At 48.1% G+C, this 23,744-nt stretch overlaps 2 protein-coding genes across 2 annotated transcripts in view; one reads left to right on the forward strand and one right to left on the reverse strand.

The window, feature by feature from the left end:
- Window positions 1–15,091, reverse strand: part of Dapk1 (death associated protein kinase 1) — a 157,847-nt gene extending 142,756 nt beyond the window's left edge. Inside the window, exon 1 of the mRNA XM_032885228.1 lies at window positions 14,924–15,091. Within this exon, the coding sequence (XP_032741119.1) occupies window positions 14,924–14,985 (62 nt within the window). The 5' untranslated portion in view covers window positions 14,986–15,091. The remainder of the gene's footprint in view (window positions 1–14,923) is intronic.
- LOC116883992 (proline-rich protein HaeIII subfamily 1-like) lies at window positions 15,064–15,839 on the forward strand. Its single transcript, XM_032885229.1, has 2 exons — window positions 15,064–15,124; window positions 15,274–15,839. The coding sequence occupies exons 1-2, from the start codon at window positions 15,105–15,107 to the stop codon at window positions 15,650–15,652; spliced, it is 399 nt and encodes a 132-aa protein (XP_032741120.1). The 5' UTR covers window positions 15,064–15,104; the 3' UTR covers window positions 15,653–15,839.
- Window positions 15,840–23,744: the final 7,905 nt, after the last annotated feature.

A 23,744-nucleotide genomic window follows, 5' to 3' on the forward strand; every position in this document is an offset into this window, starting at 1 on the left:
TCAAGAGAGGAGACACTTTCAAGTTCTCACAGAGACCTAAAGGACGTTCGCATCAACTATATTTGCATTACATTATATTTACAGCAGTTAACGTTTATTTTTGTTTGTTTTGTGATGTGCGCTCTGAGCGATGTTTACCAAACCTGCTCAGAAACTCAGATTTGGTTTATCCATTTACTAAATAAGACATTTAAAGGCCTGTGCTGTGTCTCTCTAAATGCCAAGTGAATGTCTGAAAGATGGGGAGGGGTGGGGGGGAATCAGTTACACAGAACCAGCTGTTTCTATCTGAGACATTCTCATTAAATTATACAGGGCTCATAAAACTTACTTTGCTGGACGTGTACTTAAATCTATACGAACCTAGCCTATTATATAAAATATCGCTGGGCCTATGATCTCAGTCTTCCACATTGATAGTTAGGTAAACGCCTGCCTATTGCACTGACTGGAGAGCAGAGACAGCGGACGGGTTCATTGATTTAAAGGAGACCCCCTCCCGCCTAAAGAAAGGGTTCTACTCACTTCTTAAAACCTCTCATGTCTAAAGGATGCCTAAAATTTTGCTTTATTTTAATCGTTTTTTTATACAGCTTTTTTTTTTTTTTTTTTTTTTTTGCCCAGACCCCCTGCCTTGTTTAAGACATTAACATGGTTGATGGTTTAGGATCAAGAGATCCCACCACTCACAGAGGACCCAAGTTTGGTCCCCAGAACTCATGCTGGGCGTCTCACAGGGGACCGGCCCAGGCACACACGGACGCATAATTGAAAACAACGCTTAAAGTAAAAATTAAAGATTCAAATGTTTCCTCTATCTTAACATCTTGGCGTTATAACTTGGATGAAAGAGATTGAGCCCCAAATCTACACATGCACACACACACACACACACACACACACACACACACACACACAACCAACAACAAAACACCCACATCCTCCATTGGGGTCACTTGCACTTTAATCCATAGGTAGGTTCCTCTTTAATCTGCACGCTGATCCAGGTCACTGTCCAGCGTGCTACTTGGACTCACTCTCATCCTCCTAATGGGAAATACAAACGCCAGTCTCTGGCCCAACAGCTCCTCATTTCCTTCCATCCCTCTCCAGTCTTGGCAGTAAACTGAGTCAACATCCATAAGCTGTTGAATCTCGTTCTCTATCTACCTCCTTTTCAGGTAAAATCCTTCCAGATTCCCTTTTAGTATAAACAAAAGGCTGGAAGGTAAGAATGTAGCGGGAACACCTGCAGAAACCCTGACTGACAGGCACCCTGCAGAGACATTTTCGGTGAATCTCTAAATAGCACACCTCCTGGGACCAAACTCCCTCCCACGGGGACTGACTTTTCCTCTGTGGGGTTCTGGGGGGGGTCACACATCCCTACCCTCCTCCCTGCCTGGAGACCAGGAATCCAGCCAAGCTGCAGGCCTGTGCTGTGAAACCTCCCCCACCCTCAGAAGGTGTGGGAAAGAACATCCACTTCTGCACTGAGAGCCCTAATCGCCACCCCACTCTCTGCCAAGCAGTGACCAAGGAGACACTCTCAGGAGCAGCCGGAACAAACCAGGGGAAACTGCCCCAGCCCTGGACCTCCAAGTTCAAAACCTTGTTTTAGCTCATTCCACCGGAAATTCAGAGACATCATTTTGCCTATTGGACACAGGACCTCCTTGGCCTCAACCCCTGTACCTGTCAGTCAAGACTGACTGTTCTGATCCTGTGGCTGTGTGGTTCTCACTGGATAGAGTCCATGTGCCTGATCTTACCAGTGTACACGTGTCTACCTCTCACAAGAAGCTGAACGGGTGAAGAGAAAAAATGAGGGGGGTAAAAAATAAAACCAAATCATTCAAATCAGAATGACTTGACGAGACTCTTAAAAAAAAATGTTTTCACCTTTTTTATCCCACTTTAAAAAACTTATTTATTTTGTTTGTGTGTAGCTGTTTTGCCTGCCTGGACCCCTGTGAGCTGGGTGTGTTTGGCGCCCACAGAAGCCAGAAGAGGGTGTCAACTCCCCTGGTTGTGAGTCACCAGGTGGGTGCTGGGACCTGAACCCAGATCCTCTGCAAGGGCAACCAGTAGTGCCTTTAACCACTGGGCCATCTCTCTTGTCCCAGCTATTATAAGTGAAAGACATGAATGCAATGGGCTCCCAAGTAAGAATGAATCCTTAAAAGCAGTCTGTCCTTCAGGAGCCATTTTCCCTTAAACAGCAAGCCATATGCTACCTCCAACCACTTGCAGGGACAGCCACTCAGCAGCATCAGTGGGCATTACCCAGCAGCTGGCAGAGCCTGGCCATTAGGCAGAGCTGAACAATTCAGCCTTTCAACCACCAACCTAATGGACTTTTCTTGGCAGGGGCGGATCTGAGTTGGCCAAGCACCCACTTTCACATCTCCAATCGTTGCGCGTCAGGGATGAATGGAGCCTCTCGTCTCCCTGGGCCGTGCTTTCTATAGCAGGCGCCCATCTCAGACTCCCTTCGGCATAAAGATCCGTAATGCAAATCCATCCAGTTTCCCTTCACCCAGCCCCTAGTGCTCCATCCAGCCACTTCAGCTGCATTTTAAAATTAAACGTGAAATTAAAATGTAAGCTGTGAAAAGATACAGCCACTTTAGAGAAGTTAAAGATGCCACGCGTTAAGCCAGGCAGTGGTGGCACTCACTTTCAATCCCAGCACTAGAGAGGCAGAGGCAGGCGGATCTCTGTGAGTCTGAGGCCAGCCTGGTCGACAGAGTACGCTCCAGGACAGCCAGGCTATATAGAGAAACTGTCTCAAAAAACACCAAAAAAAAAAAAAAAAAAAAAAAAAACAGCCACATGAAAACATGAATTTACATGCAGACACACAGTCTCAGGGTCACCACCCCACAAAGCACATCTAGGAATCCTTCTTAACAAGCAGATGGTTCCTGACTGAAAGCAGCAGGATTTCTCTTCCCCTCCCCCTTCCCTTCTTCCTCCCCTTCCCTCCCCCTTCCCTTCTTCCTCCCTTCCCTCCCCCTCCCCCTCCCTTTCTCTTTGTTTCCCACTGCAGCTTTTCACTTTTTAGGAGAGAGAGAGAGCCTCCTGGCCCTGAAGTGGTTCTCTTTTCCTCCAGTGATCTGTGTGAACTGGTGACCACATTCCTTAAGCTCTACTCCAGCAGCTAGCTTTCAAATGCCTGGCCGGGTGTTTAAGAGATACTCCAGAACCACCAGCCCACTACAAAAGCACTCATGAAGGCCAAGGGAGCCCAGCCCAGGGGACAGGAGCGAGCAGCACAGCAGGGACAGACTCATGTAGAAAAATGATTCGGATAAATGCGGCTGACACCAGAAGGGACTCACACAGCAAGCTGAGCCAAGCGGACAGAAAGAAGGAAAGAAGAAGTTAGGAGTAGACAAGGAAGAGGGGAAACCACAGCCACAACCACCAGGAGCTGAGCCCAGGTGCTGAGTATGCAAGTGAGGAAGGAAGAAGATGGAAGACCTAGACATACAGACCCAAAACCAGTTTACAGTTAGTCAATCCCTCCCTCCTCTCTCTCCCCAAGGGTCTCTTTTGCTGGCCAGGAGCTCATTCTTGCTCTCGGTCTTATTAAACAGTCACTGGAGAGCCTGTTACTGTGCCGGTCGCCTTACACAGTATTGCTACTGCAGCCTTGGAAAGGCGTAGAGACCATTCTCACTCCATAGATGAGAAAATGGAGTCTCGTGGAAACAGTGTTGTCTGTGTGATAACGCTACACTGAGAAGTCAGAGATGCGGTCCCCGCAAAACTCGCCAAGTGCACAGAACAGCGAAGCGTGTCTTGGTACAGGTGATGAGTGGACTAAGATCATTAGCCTAGGAGTAGATTAGCTATCCACAGGGTAGGCTGTTACCCACTCTTAGTTTTCTCTGACTTGCTCTCCTTGCCCTTTTACCCTTCTCCACAGGTGACAAGGGACTGAAGACATGGGCACTATGCCCTCAGATTCTGTCCTCCAAAACTGGGAGGCAGATAAGCTTCTGTTTAAAATGACTCAGCTCGCCGCTGCATTCTGTTACGGCAACAGACGGACAAAAACAGGTTAGAAGCCCTGAACCACATCCTCACGTCTGGTTATGAACTTGTACAGGCAGATGAGCTGTATGGTGACTCCAATAGGAACTGCTGAACCGATGGACAGCAAGAGGCAGATCCAGGAGGAAAGGACTCATCTGCCAGCTGGAAGGGAACGGAAACCACTCCATTGGTTATCCGAAAATACACGCACCACAGAGCTAAGGTTTCTAACATGTCTGACAGCAGTACACAACTAATTGCAGACACTCAGAAAAGCAATACTTTATAAAGGGTGTGTGTGTGTGTGTGTGTGTGTGTGTGTGTGTGTGTACGTGTGCATGTGTGTGTGTGTGTACGTGTGCATGTGTGTGTGTATGTGTATGTGTGCGTGTGCACATGCTGCTTGCAAATGTGGTATATACCTGTGTGTACAGGTGTGCCTGCATGTTTATACATGTCTATCTGTGTATACAGATGTGCCTCCATGTGTATACATGTCTACCTGTGTGTACAGGTGTGCTTGCATGTGTATACATGTCTACCTGTGTGTACAGGTGTGCTTGCATGTGTATATGTGTCTATCTGTGTGTACAGGTGTGCCTGCATGTGTATACATGTCTATCAGTGTGTACAGGTGTGCCTGCATGTGTATACACGTCTATCTGTGTGTACAGGTGTGCCTGCATGTGTAACATGTCTATCTGTGTGTACAGGTGTGCCTGCATGTGTAACATGTCTATCTGTGTGTACAGGTGTGCCTGCATGTGTATATGTGTCTATCTGTGTGTACAGATGTGACTGCATGTGTATACATGTCTATCTGTGTGTACAGGTGTGCCTGCATGTGGATGCCTGAACTCTGACACTAATATTCGGTATATTCCTCAACTCCTTATGTACTTTTTGAGACAGGATCTCTCACTAAAGCTGAGGTTCACTGGTTCTGCTAGATGAAGTAGCCAGGAATCTTGTTGTCTCCAACTCCCCAGGGCTGGAATTACAGACACACACCTACTGAGCTTCTCCCCGAGTGTTGGGGATCCTGACTCAGGGCCTCAGGATTACACAGTGAGCACTTTACCAAGCGATTCACCGCATCCCGGGCGTACCGAGGAATCCTCTGGCCGATTGCCATCTGATAGGTGGGTCGATAATTACAAGTTGACTGTCCCCTCTCTGTGACACTTGAGGCTGGAAAAGTACCAGATGTCACAAATGTTTTAGACTTTGGAATAGTGGATGAACTCATCAACGAAACTTGCCTCCAAATAACATGCTGAGCATCTTGTCTGTCATCAGATAGACCAGCGAGGTTCAATCACAGTTGCACCTGTTGGCTCACAGATTCCTAGTGCGGCATCTGTGGCACCTCAGGTGAGTTCGTCTCTGACTTTGGCTGTTATGTCTATCGTCTACAGGGTGCACACCACTTCTGCACCTACAGCTCTCCTGCAAAGCCTTAATGCCATCCCTCTTCCAGAAACACACAGACTTCTGCTACTCCCTGCAAACCACAGAAGAAAGGAGAGATGAGCTGGGGGGGGGGTGAGCTGAACATGAGGGAAGGATGAGCTATATAGGGGAAGGGGGAGCTGAGCATGGAGGAGGATGAGCTATACATGGGGGAGGGTGAATTATACACGGGGGAGGGGAGAGCTGAAAATGAGGGAAGGATGAGCTATATAGGGGAAGGGGGGGAGCTGAGCATGGAGGAGGGATGAGCTATACATGGGGGAGGGTGAATTATACACGGGGAGGGGAGAGCTGAACATGGGGAGGGGAGAGCTGAACATGGGGGAGGGATGAGCTGAACATGGGGGAGGGGAGAGCTGAACATGGGGGAGGGGTGAGCTGAACATGGGGGAGGGTAAACTATACATGGGGGAGGGGAGAGCTGAACATGGGGGGGGGGTAAACTATACATGGGGAGGGAGAGCTGAACATGGGGAGGGAGAGCTGAACATGGGGGGGGAGAGCTGAACATGGGGGGAGGGGAGCTGAACATGGGGGGAGGGGTGAGCTGAACATGGGGAGGGTAAACTATACATGGGGGAGGGAGAGCTGAACATGGGGAGGGGTGAGCTGAACATGGGGAGGGTAAACTATACATGGGGGAGGGGAGAGCTGAACATGGGGGAGGGTAAACTATACATGGGGGGGGGAGAGCTGAACATGGGGGAGGGGTGAGCTGAACATGGGGGAGGGGTGAGCTGAACATGGAGGGATGAGCTGTAAGGGAAGGGGGTGGGGATTACTGTACAGAGAGCCAATGCAAGGCAGACCCTCCCGAAGGAGGACGGTATCAGAACTGAGCGAAATCAACCCTGATGGTTTCTCCCCTTCTACCCAGTGCTCACGGCTTCTTTCTGAAATGGTACGAGCCCTGCCTTCTGTGCTGCTGGGCGGCAGACAGACCTCTGAAACAGATAAGAGGAAGCTCAGAGAAAACCCCAACCCTCCTCAAAGGGACAGCAGAAAGGCACTGATATTCTTTCCGACTGGAAAATCCTGTACTGCAGGCCGAGCATGGGAGATTGTCACGTCATGTCTAAAACAGGCTGGACAATTTTATACTGAAAAGGGAAAGACATGGCCAGGCTGGTGGTGCACACCTTTAATCCTAGCACTCGGGAGGCAGAGGCATGCAGTTTGAGTTCATCCTGGTCTACGAAGTGAGATGCAGTTCAGCCAGGAATACAAGCGGAGACTCTGTGTTCAATGGAGAGAGAGACAGACAGACACAGAGAGAGACAGACAGACAGAGAGAGAGAGACAGACACAGAGAGAGACAGAGAGACAGAGACAGAGAGAGAGACAGAGACAGAGAGACAGAGACAGACAGAGACAGAGACACAGAGAGACAGACAGAGACAGAGACACAGAGACACAGAGAGGACAGAGACAGAGAGAAAGACAGAGAGAGACAGAGACAGAGAGACAGAGACAGACAGACAGACAGAGAGAGAGAGAGACAGAGACAGACAGAGAGAGACAGAGAGACAGACAGAGACAGACAGACACACAGACACAGACACACAGAGACAGACAGACAGAGACAGACAGAGAGAGAGAGAGAGAGAGAGACAGAGACAGAGACAGAGAGAGAGAGAGAGAGACAGAGACAGACAGAGAGACAGAGACGGGGAGAGAGAGAGAGAGAGAGAGAGAGAGAGAGAGAAGGTGGGATTTGGGGAAATGGCTCAGTCAGGAAAGTGTTGGCCACTCAAGCACCCGGACTTGGGTTCTGTCCCCAGCACCCAGCCAGGCATGGTAGTAGACATTTATACAGCTAGTGCTGGGGAGGTAGGGACCTAGACAAATGCCAAGCTATCGAGTGGCCTGTGGCCTCCACAAGCAAGCATACATTCATGTGCCCACGTCCACATGAACACACGTGCGTGAGCGCGCGCGCACGTGTGCACACACACATACACACTACACACACACTACACACACACATACACACTACACACACACAAACTACACACACACACATACACACACACACACACACATACCCCAAAAGCCAAAAGCAAAAGGTGGGTTGGGAGTATGGCTCATTGGAACAGTCCAAGGCCTTGGGTTCATTCTGTTACCTCAAAAAATGTTTAATTAATTAATTAATTAATTAATTAATTAAAAGTGAAAAAAAAAACAACAGAAATCTGGAAACCATGGGAATCTGTTCATCCTTACAAGGGAAATAGAGACACTGTGAGTGAGCCTTTTTCCAAAATGACCAGAACCCCAAGGGTTTAGGGTTTTTTTTTTTCCTCTCTTTTCAGATTTTCAAAGACTTACATATACACAAACAGTTAGCTCAGTGAAGAAACCCAAGTCTAAACATAAAATTCACCTGTTTCATTCACACCTTGCACAAACAGCCTGAGGTAATGGGATGGTGCGATCGTGAAGTATACACAAGGGTGTGTGCCCGCTTAAGCTTTCTCGAAGGTCAGAGGAGGACAGGTTGTCAGCTCCATTGGTGTCTACTGTGTTCCCTGAGACCACGTCTCTCACTAAGTTGGAGCCAGCAAACCCCGAGATCATCTCCCTCTCCCTCTGCCCAGCACTGGGGTGGCAGGACCTTTTGTTTTTCCTAAGACAGATGAAAGTCGGGGAAGGTTATTATTATATTGTTATTTAAACCATATCAGTAGGAGGACAGAAAAATCGAATGTTAACTTTCTTTCCTCCATCCTCTCCTGACCCCCCACTTAAAGGAATGCACTTAGAAGATCCAGAAAGGGACATGAAGACTTGTAACTAATAATATACTGCTGTGGACCCCGCTTCGAGGCCAAAGGTAGATGCACCTTACTCTGCTGAGATATCCCAGAAAAACCAAAGCAAGTTCATTGATGTCGCCTTCCCTATAAAATCCCAAATGGTCACACACCAGCTGTGAGCTTCAATGAGCATGAAGTGAAAACCCGTGGGTCATTTAGTAGGCGGACCCAGGGGATGGAGACCAGAGCCTTCCACACTACAGTACTATAGTTAAACTATAACCTAAGAGTTTTGTCAAGTTTCCAAAATACTAAGCTATTAACCCCGGGGACCTGACTAAGCAGTACGTATGCATACGCTGGTGTCATGTGGAACTGCAGAGAACAACTACAAGGAAAAGGTAAGACTGTCAAAGCATCCTTGGACCAGAGGGAGCACCCACATTCAGAAGGACCAGAACAGGCTTCTAGAGATCGGAAACTGCTAACAGTTCGAATCCCAAACATCCCCCACAGTCTGGAGAACTTTGAGGAGGTGGGGCCTAACTGAAGGAAGTTTGTCACACACAAGAGGTGGGACTTCACAGGCTACACATAACCTGGCTGTAGCTGCAGCCAGCCTAGACCTTTGCTTCTGACCCAGCACTACCTGAACGAGGCTGCTGTGCTCTCCTGATGCTGTGCACTGACGGTCCCTGACATGGGGGAGCACGGGTGGGGGACGACACCATGAACCAAAACCCCTTCCATGTTTTCATCAAGTATTCTGTCCCAGGAAGACCAAGATAACTCACACATTCCACTGTCCTCTGCACTGTGTCAACTGGGGTGCAGGGGCATGCAGAGGTGTCCGACTTACTGCTCTCAAATACCAACTTGATTTGGTTCTGGAGGGGGAGGGGAATCACCACAACCTAAACATTATAAACAACAGGTCAAGCCTAAGCCAGGCCCTCAGATAGTCTCTTGTCGCCTTTAAAAAGCATCTTGGAAAAGCTACTGTGACTAAACACTGAACAGAAGGGAGATGCTGACCACCAGGCTTCTTCCACCCGACGGTCCCTGAGGCCTTAGGTTGCCTAATGGCAAAGGAAGCTGCCCTCCTCCCGTCGGCGCATGCTTTCCTTTCTCACGTGATCAGAAACGCGTTTCTACAGCATCACGCTTAGGTTGGGTACACAGGGCAACTGGTTCAGAGTTAAGGACACAGTTTCCGTGCCAAGTCAGTCAATACAACCTTGACTTAGTCTGTCTGCACCCCAACCCCCACCCCACTACCACCAGGATACACCATCTGAGGAGATATCCTGCACACACACACACACACACACACACACACACACACACACACACACACACACACGACCTGTAGGGAAATAGTCCATGCCTTCAGGGAGTGAGTGACAAGTCCTGGGAGGCAGGGGAGCATCACCGTTCTCTCCGGTTTTCCTGGGGCATGTCAACATAACTGACCCGGTCAGGTTCCTGGAAGCAACATGCCCACAGTGGAAGAGCATGCACGCCGGCCCAGGAAGCCAGCTCCGCTTCTTGCCACTCAGGGTTTGCCAACTGGCCACACGGAACCTAAGTTCAGGCCCAGGGCCAGAACACAAACGTTCCATCACCAAATTGGCCTCCCTGATAAATACCACCAGCCTCGTGCTGCCTTTCCACTGCCTTCTCACTATTTCTTACTTTCAATTAAAATGCCTATGGATTTTATGCCAAACGGGGCGGGCAATAAATCTGAACTATAAGCTGCTAACCTCCAGCCGAGCCGATGTGAAATATTTAATGGTCCGCTGCATTCGTTGTCCTTAAAACTGATCTCACTTCTGGAAATCTGGGCAGCTACGCTCCCTGCGGTCGGGTGGCGGGGAACGCAAACTTGAAGCCTTCACTCCCGTGAGCTGCAGCTTCCACAGCGTCAGTGTCAGAATCTCGGGCCCCGCTTACCGAAGGCTCGGATCTACGCTTCTCCCAAGGACCCGTTCGGTCGGCCACCACACGTTTGCTGAGCCCCTACCAAGCACCATCCATCTAACTTGGCTCCATAAATGAGAACGTGATGAGAAAGTCAAAGGTCGTCGCTACCTGGGAGATCGAGCAAGCTGTTACGGCGCAGGGTGGCTCCCTCCATAATTCAGAAAAAGGGTTATTAAATTAACAACATCAGGTAGTGACTGTGTGTCATAAATCCAGAGCCACTGTCTCGAATTCACCCAAGACCATATAACTGTAGATGTCCGAAACAGGCATTAACAGCGGCAACTACCGCCTACGCCTTACATCCAGTCTGTTCTGCTGCCCTGGTAGCCCTGATACGTTGGCCTTGTGTCTTCAGCACTCCCCACAGCCTGCAGAGAAAGAACCGCAGGGACACTGGACCACAGAGCATACCCAGAAGGAACTCCCAAGCAAGCCGTAAGCTGCAAGGATCATGAAGAACAGTAATACAAAAACCCAGGGAGCTGATCCTGCAGACAAATCGTCGCTCTGGCTTCTGTAATCATGGAGTGGCTGCAGAGATGCCTCATGGCTGCGGGGTGCTTGCTGTGCAATCCAAGGGGCTGGGAGTTCAAATCCCACCACTCATCCGAGCCAGGCATCTCACACGCTCCTACAATTCACTCCAGCTCCAAAGAGAAAAGTGGGGGAAGGGGAATAGTTGAGGCTTGCTGGCTACTAGCCTACCTAAGAAATTGTGAGCCCTGGGTTCAGGGAAAGAGCCTGCTTTAAAAGACTAGGTAGAGACTGGAAAAGAAAGGCATTCTGGACTCTACACATGTGCACATGTAAAGGCAGCTGCAAACACACACACACACACACACACACACACACACACACACACACACACCAGACAGAGAGAGAGAGAGAGAGAGAGAGAGAGAGAGAGAGAGAGAGAGAGAGAGAGAGAACTCTCTTGAAAGTTATCAGAGTTACTAAGGAACTGGGCTTCTGTAAGACCCTATAAGATCAGACCATGAAACTGAAGAGAAGGCCAGTCCCTCAGTCAAGCAGTGGACAAGGAGGTACTGAGAAAACCCACAAGTTAAGCTCAATGATGGCCAAGAGTTTAAACCAGGGCCAGTGGTGGGCAAGCCAGCAAGCAGCTGCTCAAAGCCCCAGCAGAGAAAAGATGCTGGGATACACGGGGCTATTAAAACGACCTAAGCATGACAGTACTGAGAGATGTTCTCATCAGAACTCCTCTTGGGGAACACTGTATGCCGTGGAAAGAGCACCGTGTTCAGCCCCTCAGGAAAGGGCAAGAAATGCTAGACAGCCTCGTCGAGTTAGCAGTGAAGGGCTCCTTTGCCCCGTCCCTGCTTCTGCTTGGAGGACAGAGCTCTAGCCCAGAGCCAAAGTAATCTGAATCAGAAAGGCCAAAGACAGTCAGCTACAGACTTTTCTGTCTCCACCAGGAAAGACCCTTGTCACAAAGCAGGCCCCCTCCTCAAACTGGTAAACAAATGAGAGGTCCTGAGAGATCCAAGGAGCCATCAGCCTGCCTCAGACACTTACCCACCCAGGTCAATCCTACGGATGCCCTGTTCTGGTTTGTACCTTATTTATAAACTGTCTCCACCCCTTAAATGACTTGCTTTTCAGAGGTTCTACAGGCTTATCAGTGAATGACCTGGGAGGTCAGAGAGCCATCAAAATGCTAAGTTGGGTTTTGGTGTAGCTTTTCTGTCTGGTGGTTGATCACATCTGTCACTCTGGATGAAAGCCTTGGTAGTTTTAAAGTTCTTGGGAGTCAACAAGAAGTTCTGCAATAACAGATACTTGAGCACGCATTCAAAAGCCACACCCTCCGGGTTTTTCCAAGTTTAATCACAATAGTGTGATCTACTTCCCTAATACTCATCCCTTCTCTTCCAGATAAGGATTTCCTGGGCCCACTCAAGTGATGAACAGCTGTATTTAAGGATCACTAAAGAAGCCTAGATGGGGCTAGAGAAATGGCTCCAGGGCAAGGGCTTGCAGCAATTCTAGAAGACACAAGTTCAATACCCAGCACTCTCTTCAGGTTTCTCATAACTGCCTACAACGCCATCTTGGAAAGATCCAGTACCCTCTTCTGGGCTCTATAGGCACCTGCACTTATGAGTCAGACACATAGGCTCATAAATAAAGTTTTAAACTCTGAATGCTCGTCTACTTAAAGCTCTTCTCTGCAGTTCACAGCTCAGAGCTTAGCATCACCTTGTGTGATGCTTCATATATGCTTGGCCCAGGGAGTGGCACTATTAGAGGGTGTGGCCCTGTTGGAGTAGGTGTGGTCTTGTTGGAGTAGGTGTGTCACTATGGGCATGAGCTTTAAGACCCTCATCCTAGCTGCCTGGAAGTCAGTCTTCCACTAGCAGCCTTCAGATGAAGATGGTAGAACTCTCAGCTCCTCCTGCACCATGCCTGCCTGGACGCTGCCATGTTCCTGTCTTGAGGATACTAGACTGAACCTCTGAACCTGTAAGCCAGCCCCAATGTTACCCTTTATAAGACTTGCCTTAGTCATGGTGTCTGTTCACAGCAGTAAAACCCTAACTTAGACACCATGCATTCAGGCCATATACCTGTCTATTTCCATTTCTCTGCCTGTGAACCCCTCCTTCCACCCCCAGTCTCGCAGAGACATATGACATCATGCGTGTCACACCTTCTCTGCCTCACATCAAAGCTGCTTTGGCAGAAGTGATGATGTCCGAGACAGGATAAAACCACAAGTTGTGGCAGAGCCTTAGGAAAAGCCAACCAAGTGCTTCACCTTTTTGGCAAAAACAAGAGCAGCTATCACAATAGATGGACGTGTGTGTTTCCTTTCTTAAAAATCTCAACTCCCAATTACTCCAGAGCACCTCTTTGAAATTCCTAGGTCGCATGAATTATTAAGTAAACAACTCATCAATTACTCTTTTGTGGAGAGCAGTTAGACACAGAAAAGTAAACAAGAGCCAAAATCAGATGGAAACATTTTAGGGACAAATGAGCAAACCGCCACCCTTGTCATCACAACCGCACAGTGAAGATCAAAAATCCACTTGCTAACCGCAGGGAAGCCCCACCCCCTCCACCTCTCCTTCCCCTCCCCTTCCCCCTTTCGCTTAATCCATGAAAGGATTTTAACGGAAACAAAGTAATACATTTTATTCATAAAACAATCATCTCACCTAGTTTTTACCCATTCCTTTTTTGCCAGATACCTTATAAAACTTGTTAGCCTCACAGAAATGGTATCAAAACCTTTCTCCCCCACCCTTTTTATTAGCCTCACAGAAATGGTATCAAAACCTTTCTCCCCCACCCTTTTTATTTTTTTTATACACACACACACACACACACACACACACACACACACACACACACACACACACTCATCGTGCTGCAAACACACAAGAAGAGAGAAGCTGAATTCCAGTTAAGCCAAGTACTTCAGCTGCATACTCTCAGCCTCGGTCTTCAGCATCTTCATGAAATGTGATCTTTCAGAGCCCTGCCTTTCATTTACTTACTAAGATTTAAGATAACAGTGCTGTCTTCCTCCACACAGGCCCCACAGATGCCTCAAGGCTACACTGACCATACACATCCTGGACAGAAACTCTTTAGACAGACCTCTTTCTTTCCTGGGCTATCTGAATTATTTTAAAGTTTTGGTCAGACATCTTTCAGAATCCTATTGGGTAATAGAGGGTGTTGGTCTCCCCACCCCCTTTTTTTTTAATTTCCTTTCCATGAAGGAAAAAAAAAGAAGCTTGTTATGAGACCATGGGGTATATATGGAAAAATACAAACTTCAATACACACACTCTGTGTGAGTAATCGCCCCTACATTTGCTTATAAGCCTGTTGACCTGCTTCTGTCCCAATGCCAATAAACAAATTCCACAAGACAAATTTTAAGTCTAGGAGTGAGCACTGGGCTCTTTGCTCACATAAAGCAGAGATCAATGCACTCGGTGGGCTAATGGGAAAAGTTACCCAGCAGTCATCAAGGGCTCCCAGTGAAATTTTCTTTGTGCACCTAGACACTAACACACTCTCATCAGCCTCTTATCCCCCCACAGCGTGTTGGTATGCTCTGAATCTAGACAGCCACCATAAATGACACCGAAGCCACCACTACCAAGCCAGGAATCAAATTCCTGGTTGGAAGAAGTTTCAAAATCCAAGGCCAACATCTGGCAAATTCCACGCCTGCCTACCAATCCTGGCTGGTGTTGCACTGAGAATTCAGTACAAGGGGAGAGTATTAATTTTTTAAGTGCCCAATAATTAACTTGTACTCTGCTTAAATCACACATAGGCGGTCCCTCCAGTTTGCAGTTAGACTCTTTGCGTTTGCCTTATTGTCTCAGAAGGGAGAAGGCTGACAGGAGCTAGTAGTGCACACAATGAAGTCTGTTCTTATCCGGGGGTTCTGACCATACCCTGTGCACAGCAACTGCACTGTAGGCTGCCACTCCACCCCTAAGATCAGGCAGTTTATTCCTGGACCCTGGCCTTAGCTGGTTAAGCACCGATTCCTCTACCATCCGCACATCTCAAAGAAGGGCCAGCCAGGGACATGCCTGATTTAAGCAGCATCTGTTTACCGCGCACAGCCCCCAACACACACACCGCGCGCTTCCGCCACCCCTTCCTGGTACCTGCCCAGTTCCTCGCCGGTGTCGTAGTAGTCGTCCACGTTTTCCTGCCTGAACACAGTCATGATAGACTGTCACGCCTCACCAAAGCCCAGGCCACTCCGGCTCCGCGGCCCGAACCATCCCCACTGTCGCCGCGCCGCTGCGGGCCCCTCATGCACCAAGCCGCAGACCTCTGAAAGACATGGGGAGAAGAATGAAACGGTAAACCCCAAGAAAATCGGGGTCCCGGGGCTCGGTCCTGATCTCGAGGCCTCCAGCGGGCTGGGACCACGCGCCCTTTGTTAAGTCTGGGCTGGGGGACCCCCACATCCCGCACTGCCGCGCCCCAGCCCCATGCCTGCGGTCCCCAGACTCCTGCCTCCGCCTCCGGACGACTCGGGGACAGCTCAGGGAAGGGACACAAAGCGCCTGGCCCGGCCACCTGTTCCCCCGCCCGGCGCCGGGCCGCCCTCCCGCTCCTCCCACTGCCTGCGGCGGCCACTCACCGGGCCCCGCAGCTCTAGCTCCGAGCGCCCTGAGCCCCGCGGCGGGTCCGGATCCCGGGGAGCTCCGAGTGGCCTCCGCTCCGTGCGTCGGGCGCAGCTCGGCCCCGCGGGGACACAGCCACCACCTCCTCAGCGCCCTCCTCCTCCGCTGCGCTCGCGGCTCCTCCCGGTCCGCGCTCCCGCCCGGCCGCGCGCACCCCGCACACACCCACTCGCCCGCACCGAGCGCGCGCCCCACCTGTGACTCGGCGCCCGGCTGCCCTCTGCCGCCGGCTTCGAAGAAGCCGGAGGCTTTCCTCCCCCAGAGTGTGAACTCAAGGATCCGTGTGGGCCAGACGACGTGCTTCGCGTCAGGAAAACCACAAAAAAATACAGCAGGTTTCAAACAGAAATCAATAAAGTCCTGCCCCGGGAGACGCCCACACCCTGATGGAAACGATAGCAAATAAATAGCTTATAAATGAGGTCGCTCTGTTCTTCTGTGTTGACAACAAAAACCGAGAGAGGACAGCAGGGCCCTCATCAGAGGGGGCGTCACCCGATGAGTGTTTTGAGCCGAGACGCCTGAGATCCAGGAAGAAAAATGTTGAGATCTCAGAGGCCCAACAAAGGTCGGGAGTCCTATCAGTACTATGGTTGCTCAGTTGAAACACAGCGAGTCCTGCCTGAGCTGAGTTGAGCGTACAATACCCACCAGACACTGTTTAAGACAGTGTGTAACTAAGAATGAAAATCGCCGTAGGCATGTCTTTATATTAGGTACATGTCCAAATGATGGTGCTTTGGATCTATCGGATTATAGAAAACTTCAGTGAAACAGTTACTTTGTTACATTGAAACAGTTGGTTCTTGTTTGGTTTTGGTTTTGGTTAGTTGTTTTTAAGTCAGGACAGGATCCATTTGCTTTGCGTTGGACTGTTGTGTACTGGCCAGTCTACAGTCTACACAGACACTCCAGGTCCACCTGTGAAACCAGTATTTAGACATTTTTCATTAGGTCTCTCCGGGTGCTCCTGGCTTAGTAACGTTCCTAAAAGGGATTCTATCCTCCTGCCTAGAACTGCCAGTGTGCATTCGTGAACACCAACCAGAGTTCCTATCCACACCACTGCTCAAACTCTGGATTCAACAGTTGTTTCAACTCTGGAGGCTTGGGCCTCAAAGAACAAAGCGAGGCGAAAGAATGTTCCTCTGGTCATGTATCAGATTCTAATCTAAAATAGGTCCCCAGCTAGGAGTGGTAGTGCACACCTGTAATTCCAGCATATGGGTGAAGGAGGCAGGAAGATCAGGAGCTTAAACCCAGCCTCAGCTGTACGGCAAGTTGGAGGTGAGGCCGGAGTGCAGGTCTCCAAACACAAACAGGAAAAAAGGTATTCCTCATGGCCCAAGGAAAGAGCCCAGAGGGCACGGTAAAAGAATGAGATTAGGAGGTGATACTGACCTAAGTGCTAGGACCAACAACACAAAAGGATCTTGAGAATTGACAAATACAAAACAAAAAAAAACAAACAAAAAAAAAAACAAAAACAAAAAAACAACCACGGCAACTAAAAGAAAAAAACAAATAAAAAGGGGATTTACTTGGGAAGCACGCAAATGAATAAATACATCTGTTGAAGAAAAAATGAAAAACGGGGTGAAACTTATTTTCCAAGGCCACTGAAAAGGATTGGATCTACTTGGGGCCGTCAGGGCTGGTCAGAAGACATTTTTTTTCTGGTGTCACGAAGAAGCAGCATGGAATTTAGAGTTATAAATCTTCATCTAATATTTATGAGGCCATCTACCAGCTGAAGGAGCTCGGAGGAATGATTCACTCGGCTCTGTACCGATTCAGACAAATCTTTTCGAAAGGGCGATCGTGGTAATTTAAAACAATGTCTGATTCCTTGGCTTTCCTCCAGTCCAAAGGAGCTTAGTGCTCCTTTCCATGGAGATGGGCCTCAACCCTCACCCTCATAGTTTGAAACAAAATCTGGGGTAGCCACCCTGGGTGGTTTCTTTCCAGTGTTAGCTCCTTCCTCCCACCCACAACCCTCATTCTTATTCTATGGCCTTTCAGTGAGTTTCTCTTGGACATGCCCGGTAAAGTCAGAGATCAGAGGAGCCAAGGAGATGCCTTAGCCATTGGGGGGCACTCACCCAGCCAGCCATCATACACTTAACCGCTTCTAGCTCAAGTCCTATGGGTCATTACTGTAGGGTGATTTATTGTGCAGCACTAGATCACCACATAAGAAAGCCGGGAGAAGCTAAAGGAATTAGGAGAAGGCTAAAGGAAATGTCTCTTTGAAAGCGCACCAGGTCAAGGCTGGAGAAATTATCCTCTCGCTGAATCTTTACACAGCTACATAAACCAGCCTTTTCCGGTTTCTAATGTTCTTAGCCTCAGTTTTACCACCCCTGAAACGGGGACAAAGGCAAGTGAGATGGCTTAGCAGGTAAGGGTGCCTGCCACAGAAGCCTGACAAGCTAAGTTTGATCCTCAGAAGTTACAGTGGAAAGACAGAAGTGAGTGCAGAAGCGTGTCCTCTGAACAACACACACACACACACACACACACACACACACACACACAAGGGGGCAATAATACGTTTTCATCCCCTAAGCAAATCTAAAGAGATAACCTGTGTATAAGAGCTGCGTGCGTTATGTAATACACCAGAATATTTGGCGTTGATTTTTGTGTAATGTTCTAAGCCAAAACAACGCCAAGGGACACATCTCGTTCCTAGAAGACAAGAACCCACACGTTACGAGACTCAAGCTGCAAAAGACGACCACATGAATGAATGATTTATAATGCATGCTAAGGGCTATGACAATCATGGAGGTTAACGTTAAACCACAAAATGGATTTCAGGCTAACATCCTTTCATAGTTTCATTCGTCTGAGTAAAACAACTCGCTATAATAACCTGAGAGAGTGCAGGGATTTATCGCAGTGAAGACTCTCTTCCTGTTTGCAGGGAGTTGGACTAAGCTCCATTCAAGGACCCAGTTGTGTGCCATGGGATGGAGTCACTACATTCTTATGTGGTTTTTTTCAAATTAGCTGTTGACATGCGCAGCAGAATATATATGTGTACCCCTGTTAAGGCACTAGGCAAGAAGAAGGCATTGGATTCCCTGAAACTGGAGTTATGGGTGGTTGTAAGACAAAATGAAGGTGCTGGGAAGTGGACCCCAGTCCTCTGGAAGAGCAGCCAGAGCTCTGAACCACTAAGCCATCTCTCTAGCACCAAGAGTGGATATTTTAAAAAGACACCACGCGGAACACTTCTGCACCTAGGTTCGTTGTTAAAAGTGCTTTCCTGGGGTTGGGGATTTAGCTCAGTGGTAGAGCGCTTGCCTAGGAAGCGCAAGGCCCGGGGTTCGGCCCCCAGCTCCGAAAAAAAAAAAAAAAAAAAAAGTGCTTTCCTTGGAACTGGAGAGATGGTTCCACAGTTAAGAGAGCTTGATGTTGCTATTCCAGAGGACCGTAACCCACTTCCCAGAACCCACATCAGGCCGCTCGGACCACCTGTAACTCAAGTTCCAGGATATCCAGTGCCCCACGTGTCCTCCACAGACTGAGGGTGGGGTCACGCAAGCAAAGACCGGAAGTTGGACTTGGGGGCGCGCTATCACAGACTGGGAGGTAGGGGGCGCTAGAGAGTCTCATTGAAGAGGTGGCTCAGTGGAGAGATGATGGCTCACAGTCTGGAGAGGCTACTGTGAACAAACTCACAACTATGCTAAATGCAACCCCACCACACCACACCTCAAATAGCCCTTCTAGCTCTTCCCTCCTTTAGAGCTGGTCTGCAAAACTTTTATGATGGAGGTGGAAGGCGGCAGGGCAGAAAGTCACATGAAAATCACAGACTGTGACCCTCGGGCTTCTTTAAGCGACCAGAACCCAGGCAGCAAGGAGAGACAGGTCAATGTGAAGAAGTGACGGAGTTTTTCCAATTTGAATTTTAAGAAGATTAATAGAGACAACTCACGAGAGGGTTTCAAAAGATAGAAAATCACAGACACTGCTCCTCTCCTGCCTGGAGAAAGGGATACTCGGCTTGAAACTTGACTTCAAGTCTACACTTGTCTGCCGGGTCTCCCTGGGTATCTGTGAGGCCAGGGTGAAAGCCCTATGTGCTTTTGCCTGCCGCGTTTCTCCGCTCCCACTTCCTCTCCCTCAAGTTTCTGGTTTTGATTTATTATTGAAATGAAATCCAGAAACGAGCGCTCAGTCTTATGCCCTCATTAGAACTGGATGTGCCAATCATGCCCACATGTAAAACTAGAACTTACATCCCCGTTGATTTAGTGAAGAGGGTTGCTTTTCCCCCCTTTGAGTCTACTTTTTCTCCTGTGGTGACTAATGGACCTCTGTAAAGCCATCAGACCTCACAACATTGATTTCTATTTATTTTCCTTTCAGCAGAAATTATGGTTAAAATATTTTCAGTCCACATCAAAATCTCTCCTTTCTCTGAGGATGGGTATTAAATATTGCACGAGACCCAATCACAATGAAAGCCTCTGGGTGTCCTGGCATGGTTCAGGAACTAAAAGCCTCCTTACTCAAGCCAGTGACATGATTTACGGTCCCATTCACGGAGCTCCGGTAGGATTTATAGAAACATAGCTTTTAAAAAAGGCAAACATGCTATAAATCTCACCTCCCCACCCCCAAAAGCTCCTGTCAGCTGGAAGATTTGCAAGGAGAGCAAAACCTGTTGATGTTGCTGACACATTTAATGCAACATTCTCAGACCAGGAACTTGGTTCTCATACCTGTGATGCTCCTGCTTCATATAGAGACTACATGCAAACACACGCTTACATGTATATGCGAGGCTATTTGTTTTGAAGTTTGAATGTTTATGGTTTTGCTATTTCTCTTATCTCTGAGTAAATTTTAATGATGAGATAGTGTAAGGACACGCCCAGAAGCATATACCTTCGGGAGGAGGAGCCAGTACTGACTGCTCCTGACTGGCAGGAGGAGCAGTGACAGCTCCTGTCAGTGGCTACTCATTCAACTCTTTCCTGTGTCACATGAAACCAGGTTTTGGAGGCTAATCTCTATGAAGCCAAATTAGGAAGAGCGACTAGACTGCACATGTCACCTGGCACCTTATTGGTGACAGGCGAGGTATGGATTCACACACAATTCGATGTCACTGTATCAAAGGTTCTAGTTAAGAGTATGGTAAAGCCTGGTGTTGCACACCTAAAATCGCTATATGTGGAAGGCTGAGGCAGGAAGATTTCAATTTTGGGTCCATCTTGACTACCTAGTGATTTAAGGCCAGAGGCATCATGAGACTTAAAACCATAAATAACTAAATAAACACGTAAACATAGAAATGGAATAGTGTGCTGAATAGAACAGACACTATCCATTGTTTAATAACTGTGTTGACCTTAAGAGTTTGGAGGCTGTCTTCCAAAATTCTTGGAAGAGTTTAGAAGTTCTTGGCATGGGCCAGTTACTGAATATCTGTCCAAGAATGTGTGACCTAATTTGCCTGTCTTAGGAAAGTTCTCCGTGTAGCAGTGAGATTCTATCAGATTCCTCAATACCACTTAGGAGGCCTTGCACCAAGCGTCTGCTGTTTGCACCAATGGTTGCTGGACAGGGATGTACTCTTTTGACTGAAACATAAACAAAAATATCTCGATTGCTTTCGCTGTTCCTCCCTCAGTTTAGTTACAAATGCTTATTATTAAATTGTTAAATATAAAGGTCCCATGGGGCTGGAGAGATGGCTCGGTGTTTAAGAGCTCTGGCTACCCTTCCGTAAGGACCTGGCTTTGATTCCCGGCAACTAGATAACTAACAACTGTAACCGCAGTTACAGTGGATCCAATGCTATCTTTTGGCCTCTTGGGGCACCATGCACACACGTTGTGCACAAATGAGCAGGTGGGAAAGCACGCATGCACATAAAATAAATTTTAAAATGTTAAAGGTCCCTCAAAAAAGAATAATCGATGACCTTTCCCAGATCATCAGAAAGGTGGATTTATAATTGCCTGAGGCTGATAACAAAACTCTAACTCACTGAGCTGTTCGGATAGAAATGAGCCAGTGGAATGGGGACACCGAATCACTACTGCATGCAACAAGCATCCCTGAACGTCCATCTGTGGCTGAAGGAATAGACGATGCCACAACCCTGGGCCCATTGGGTGTCCAGAACATGAGATTGTTGGCACGAGAGAAGAGGAGATGCCCCAAGACACAGAAGCTTCAGCAAAAGACACTGACTAAAAACTCACCCACCCACGCTGGTGGCTTTTATACCATAAAATGCATGCAGATTTGTTCCCAGGCTTTCTTCAGACATAGAGTTGAGTTACATCTTCTAAATCAAGAATGTTGTCTGGTTGGGATGATGTTGGATTGTTAATATTTTGCACTAGTTACTTTTTTGCCCCCATGGGAAAACACTGTAACCAGAAGTAACAAAAAGAGAAGAGCGTATTGGTCTTCGGGTTCCAGAGGGATGACCATCCATCGAACAAGGGAAACAGGGCAGCAGGAAGTTGAGAATGCACCCCTTCAGTCTGCAAATAAATGGGACATCCAGAAAGGAGGGAACTGGAAGTGGAGGGAGAGTTCAATATCAATGCCTGCCCAGGGACACTTCCTCCAGCAAGGCCCCACCTCCTAACGCTCCCCACAAAGCACTACCAGCTGGCAGCTGGGGACCTGGTATTCAAATAGGGGAGCCTGTGGGGGACATTCTTATTCAAAGCACCACAGTGCTTTGTTATCATGCAGGAGGCCCAGACTTTGATCCACAGTTCAGTGGTAAATCACATACAATGTTGCATGCCCACAGTCCCAGCACTTAAAAATGGAGGTAGGAAAATAAGCTCAAGGGTATCCTCAGTTTTTTTAAACTGTTACAATGTTTCCTTTGTGTAACACTGAGCTGGCACATGCGCAGTGTCCCCAACTTTCCCGGACCCTGACTCATCATCACCAAGAGTTAACTTCAGGATCCCAGCTTTCTGTAAACACTGGCATAGATTCCTATCTTGCGCTTGCCCCAGCAGGCTCCACAGAAGCCCCAAATCCTCTGTAGCTGCTTACTCATCCCCACCCTTCCCCGTCTTTGGAACCATTGATTTTATAACACAGTTTTGCTCTCCCACAATATCATATTGTTGAAATCAAAGAACGTATAATCTTCTTAGCTTAGTAACATGCTTTTAAAATCCCTCCATCTTTCTTCAAGACTGGGTAGCTCATTTTCTATTGCTGAGTAACATTTCTTTCTCTGAACTGGTCTCTGAGTTGACTTACCTACCACAGGTCAGTCATCGTGGTTGTCTCTAAGTCTGATAACAATGAATACAACTACTAAAAAATATTCATGTGCTGATGTGCATTTTCAACTAAGTCTGATGTGATGGTTTGAATATGCTCGGCCCAGGGAGTGACACTATTAGAAGGTGTGGCCATGTTGGAATAGATGTGGCCTTGTTAGAGTAGGTGTGTCACTGTGGGTGTGGGCTGTAAGACCCTCATTCTAGCTGCTTAGCTGGAAGTCAGTCTTCTGCTAGCAGCCTTCAGATGAAGATGTAGAACTCTCAGCTCCTCCTGCACCGTGCCTGCCTGGATGCTGCCATGTCCCCACCTTAATGATAACGGACTGAACCTCTGAACCTGGAAACCAGTCCCAATTACATGCTGTCCTTATGAGAGTTGCCTTGGTCATGGTGTCTGTTCACAGCAATAAAACCCTAACTAAGACATCGGGTAAATAAGAAAGAGTAGGTGGCTGCATCCTATAACAAGAATATATTGAATTCTATAAGGAAATGGCAAATTGAGCCACACAGTGTTCCACCAGAAAAGAGACTCCCACAGCCTTGCAAGCATCAGCGCAGTCAGTGTTTGACACTCGCCGCTCTCACTGACATGCAGTGCTCTTTGGTTGTTTTAGTAGATGTTTCCTGGTGGCTTGTGGTGGGAACGTTTTTTCACATGTTTGTTCATTACCTGTCCATCTTCTTTGGCGGCATGTCTGTCTTTTAGGAGTTTATTATGATCTCCAAAGTCGCATGAAGTTCCTTCTCAGGCTAATGGGAGTAGTCTGTGAGAAAAAGTGTTCCACATTGTAACCGTTACATTTCTGCTGCGATAATACCATGACTAGCAGCAACCTGAAAAAGAGGATCTTTTCCTTTAAGGACCCAAAGGGCCAGCTGTCCCTAATCAGAGGGGAGGCATGGCATCAGGGGCAGGCAGCTGAGAGATCACATCTCAACCCCACATAGTGTCTCAGTCAGGGTTTTTATTCCTGAACAAACATCATGACCAAGAAGCTAGT

This window comes from Rattus rattus, chromosome 14 (assembly GCF_011064425.1).
Source record: "Rattus rattus isolate New Zealand chromosome 14, Rrattus_CSIRO_v1, whole genome shotgun sequence".
Lineage (NCBI taxonomy): Eukaryota > Metazoa > Chordata > Mammalia > Rodentia > Muridae > Rattus > Rattus rattus.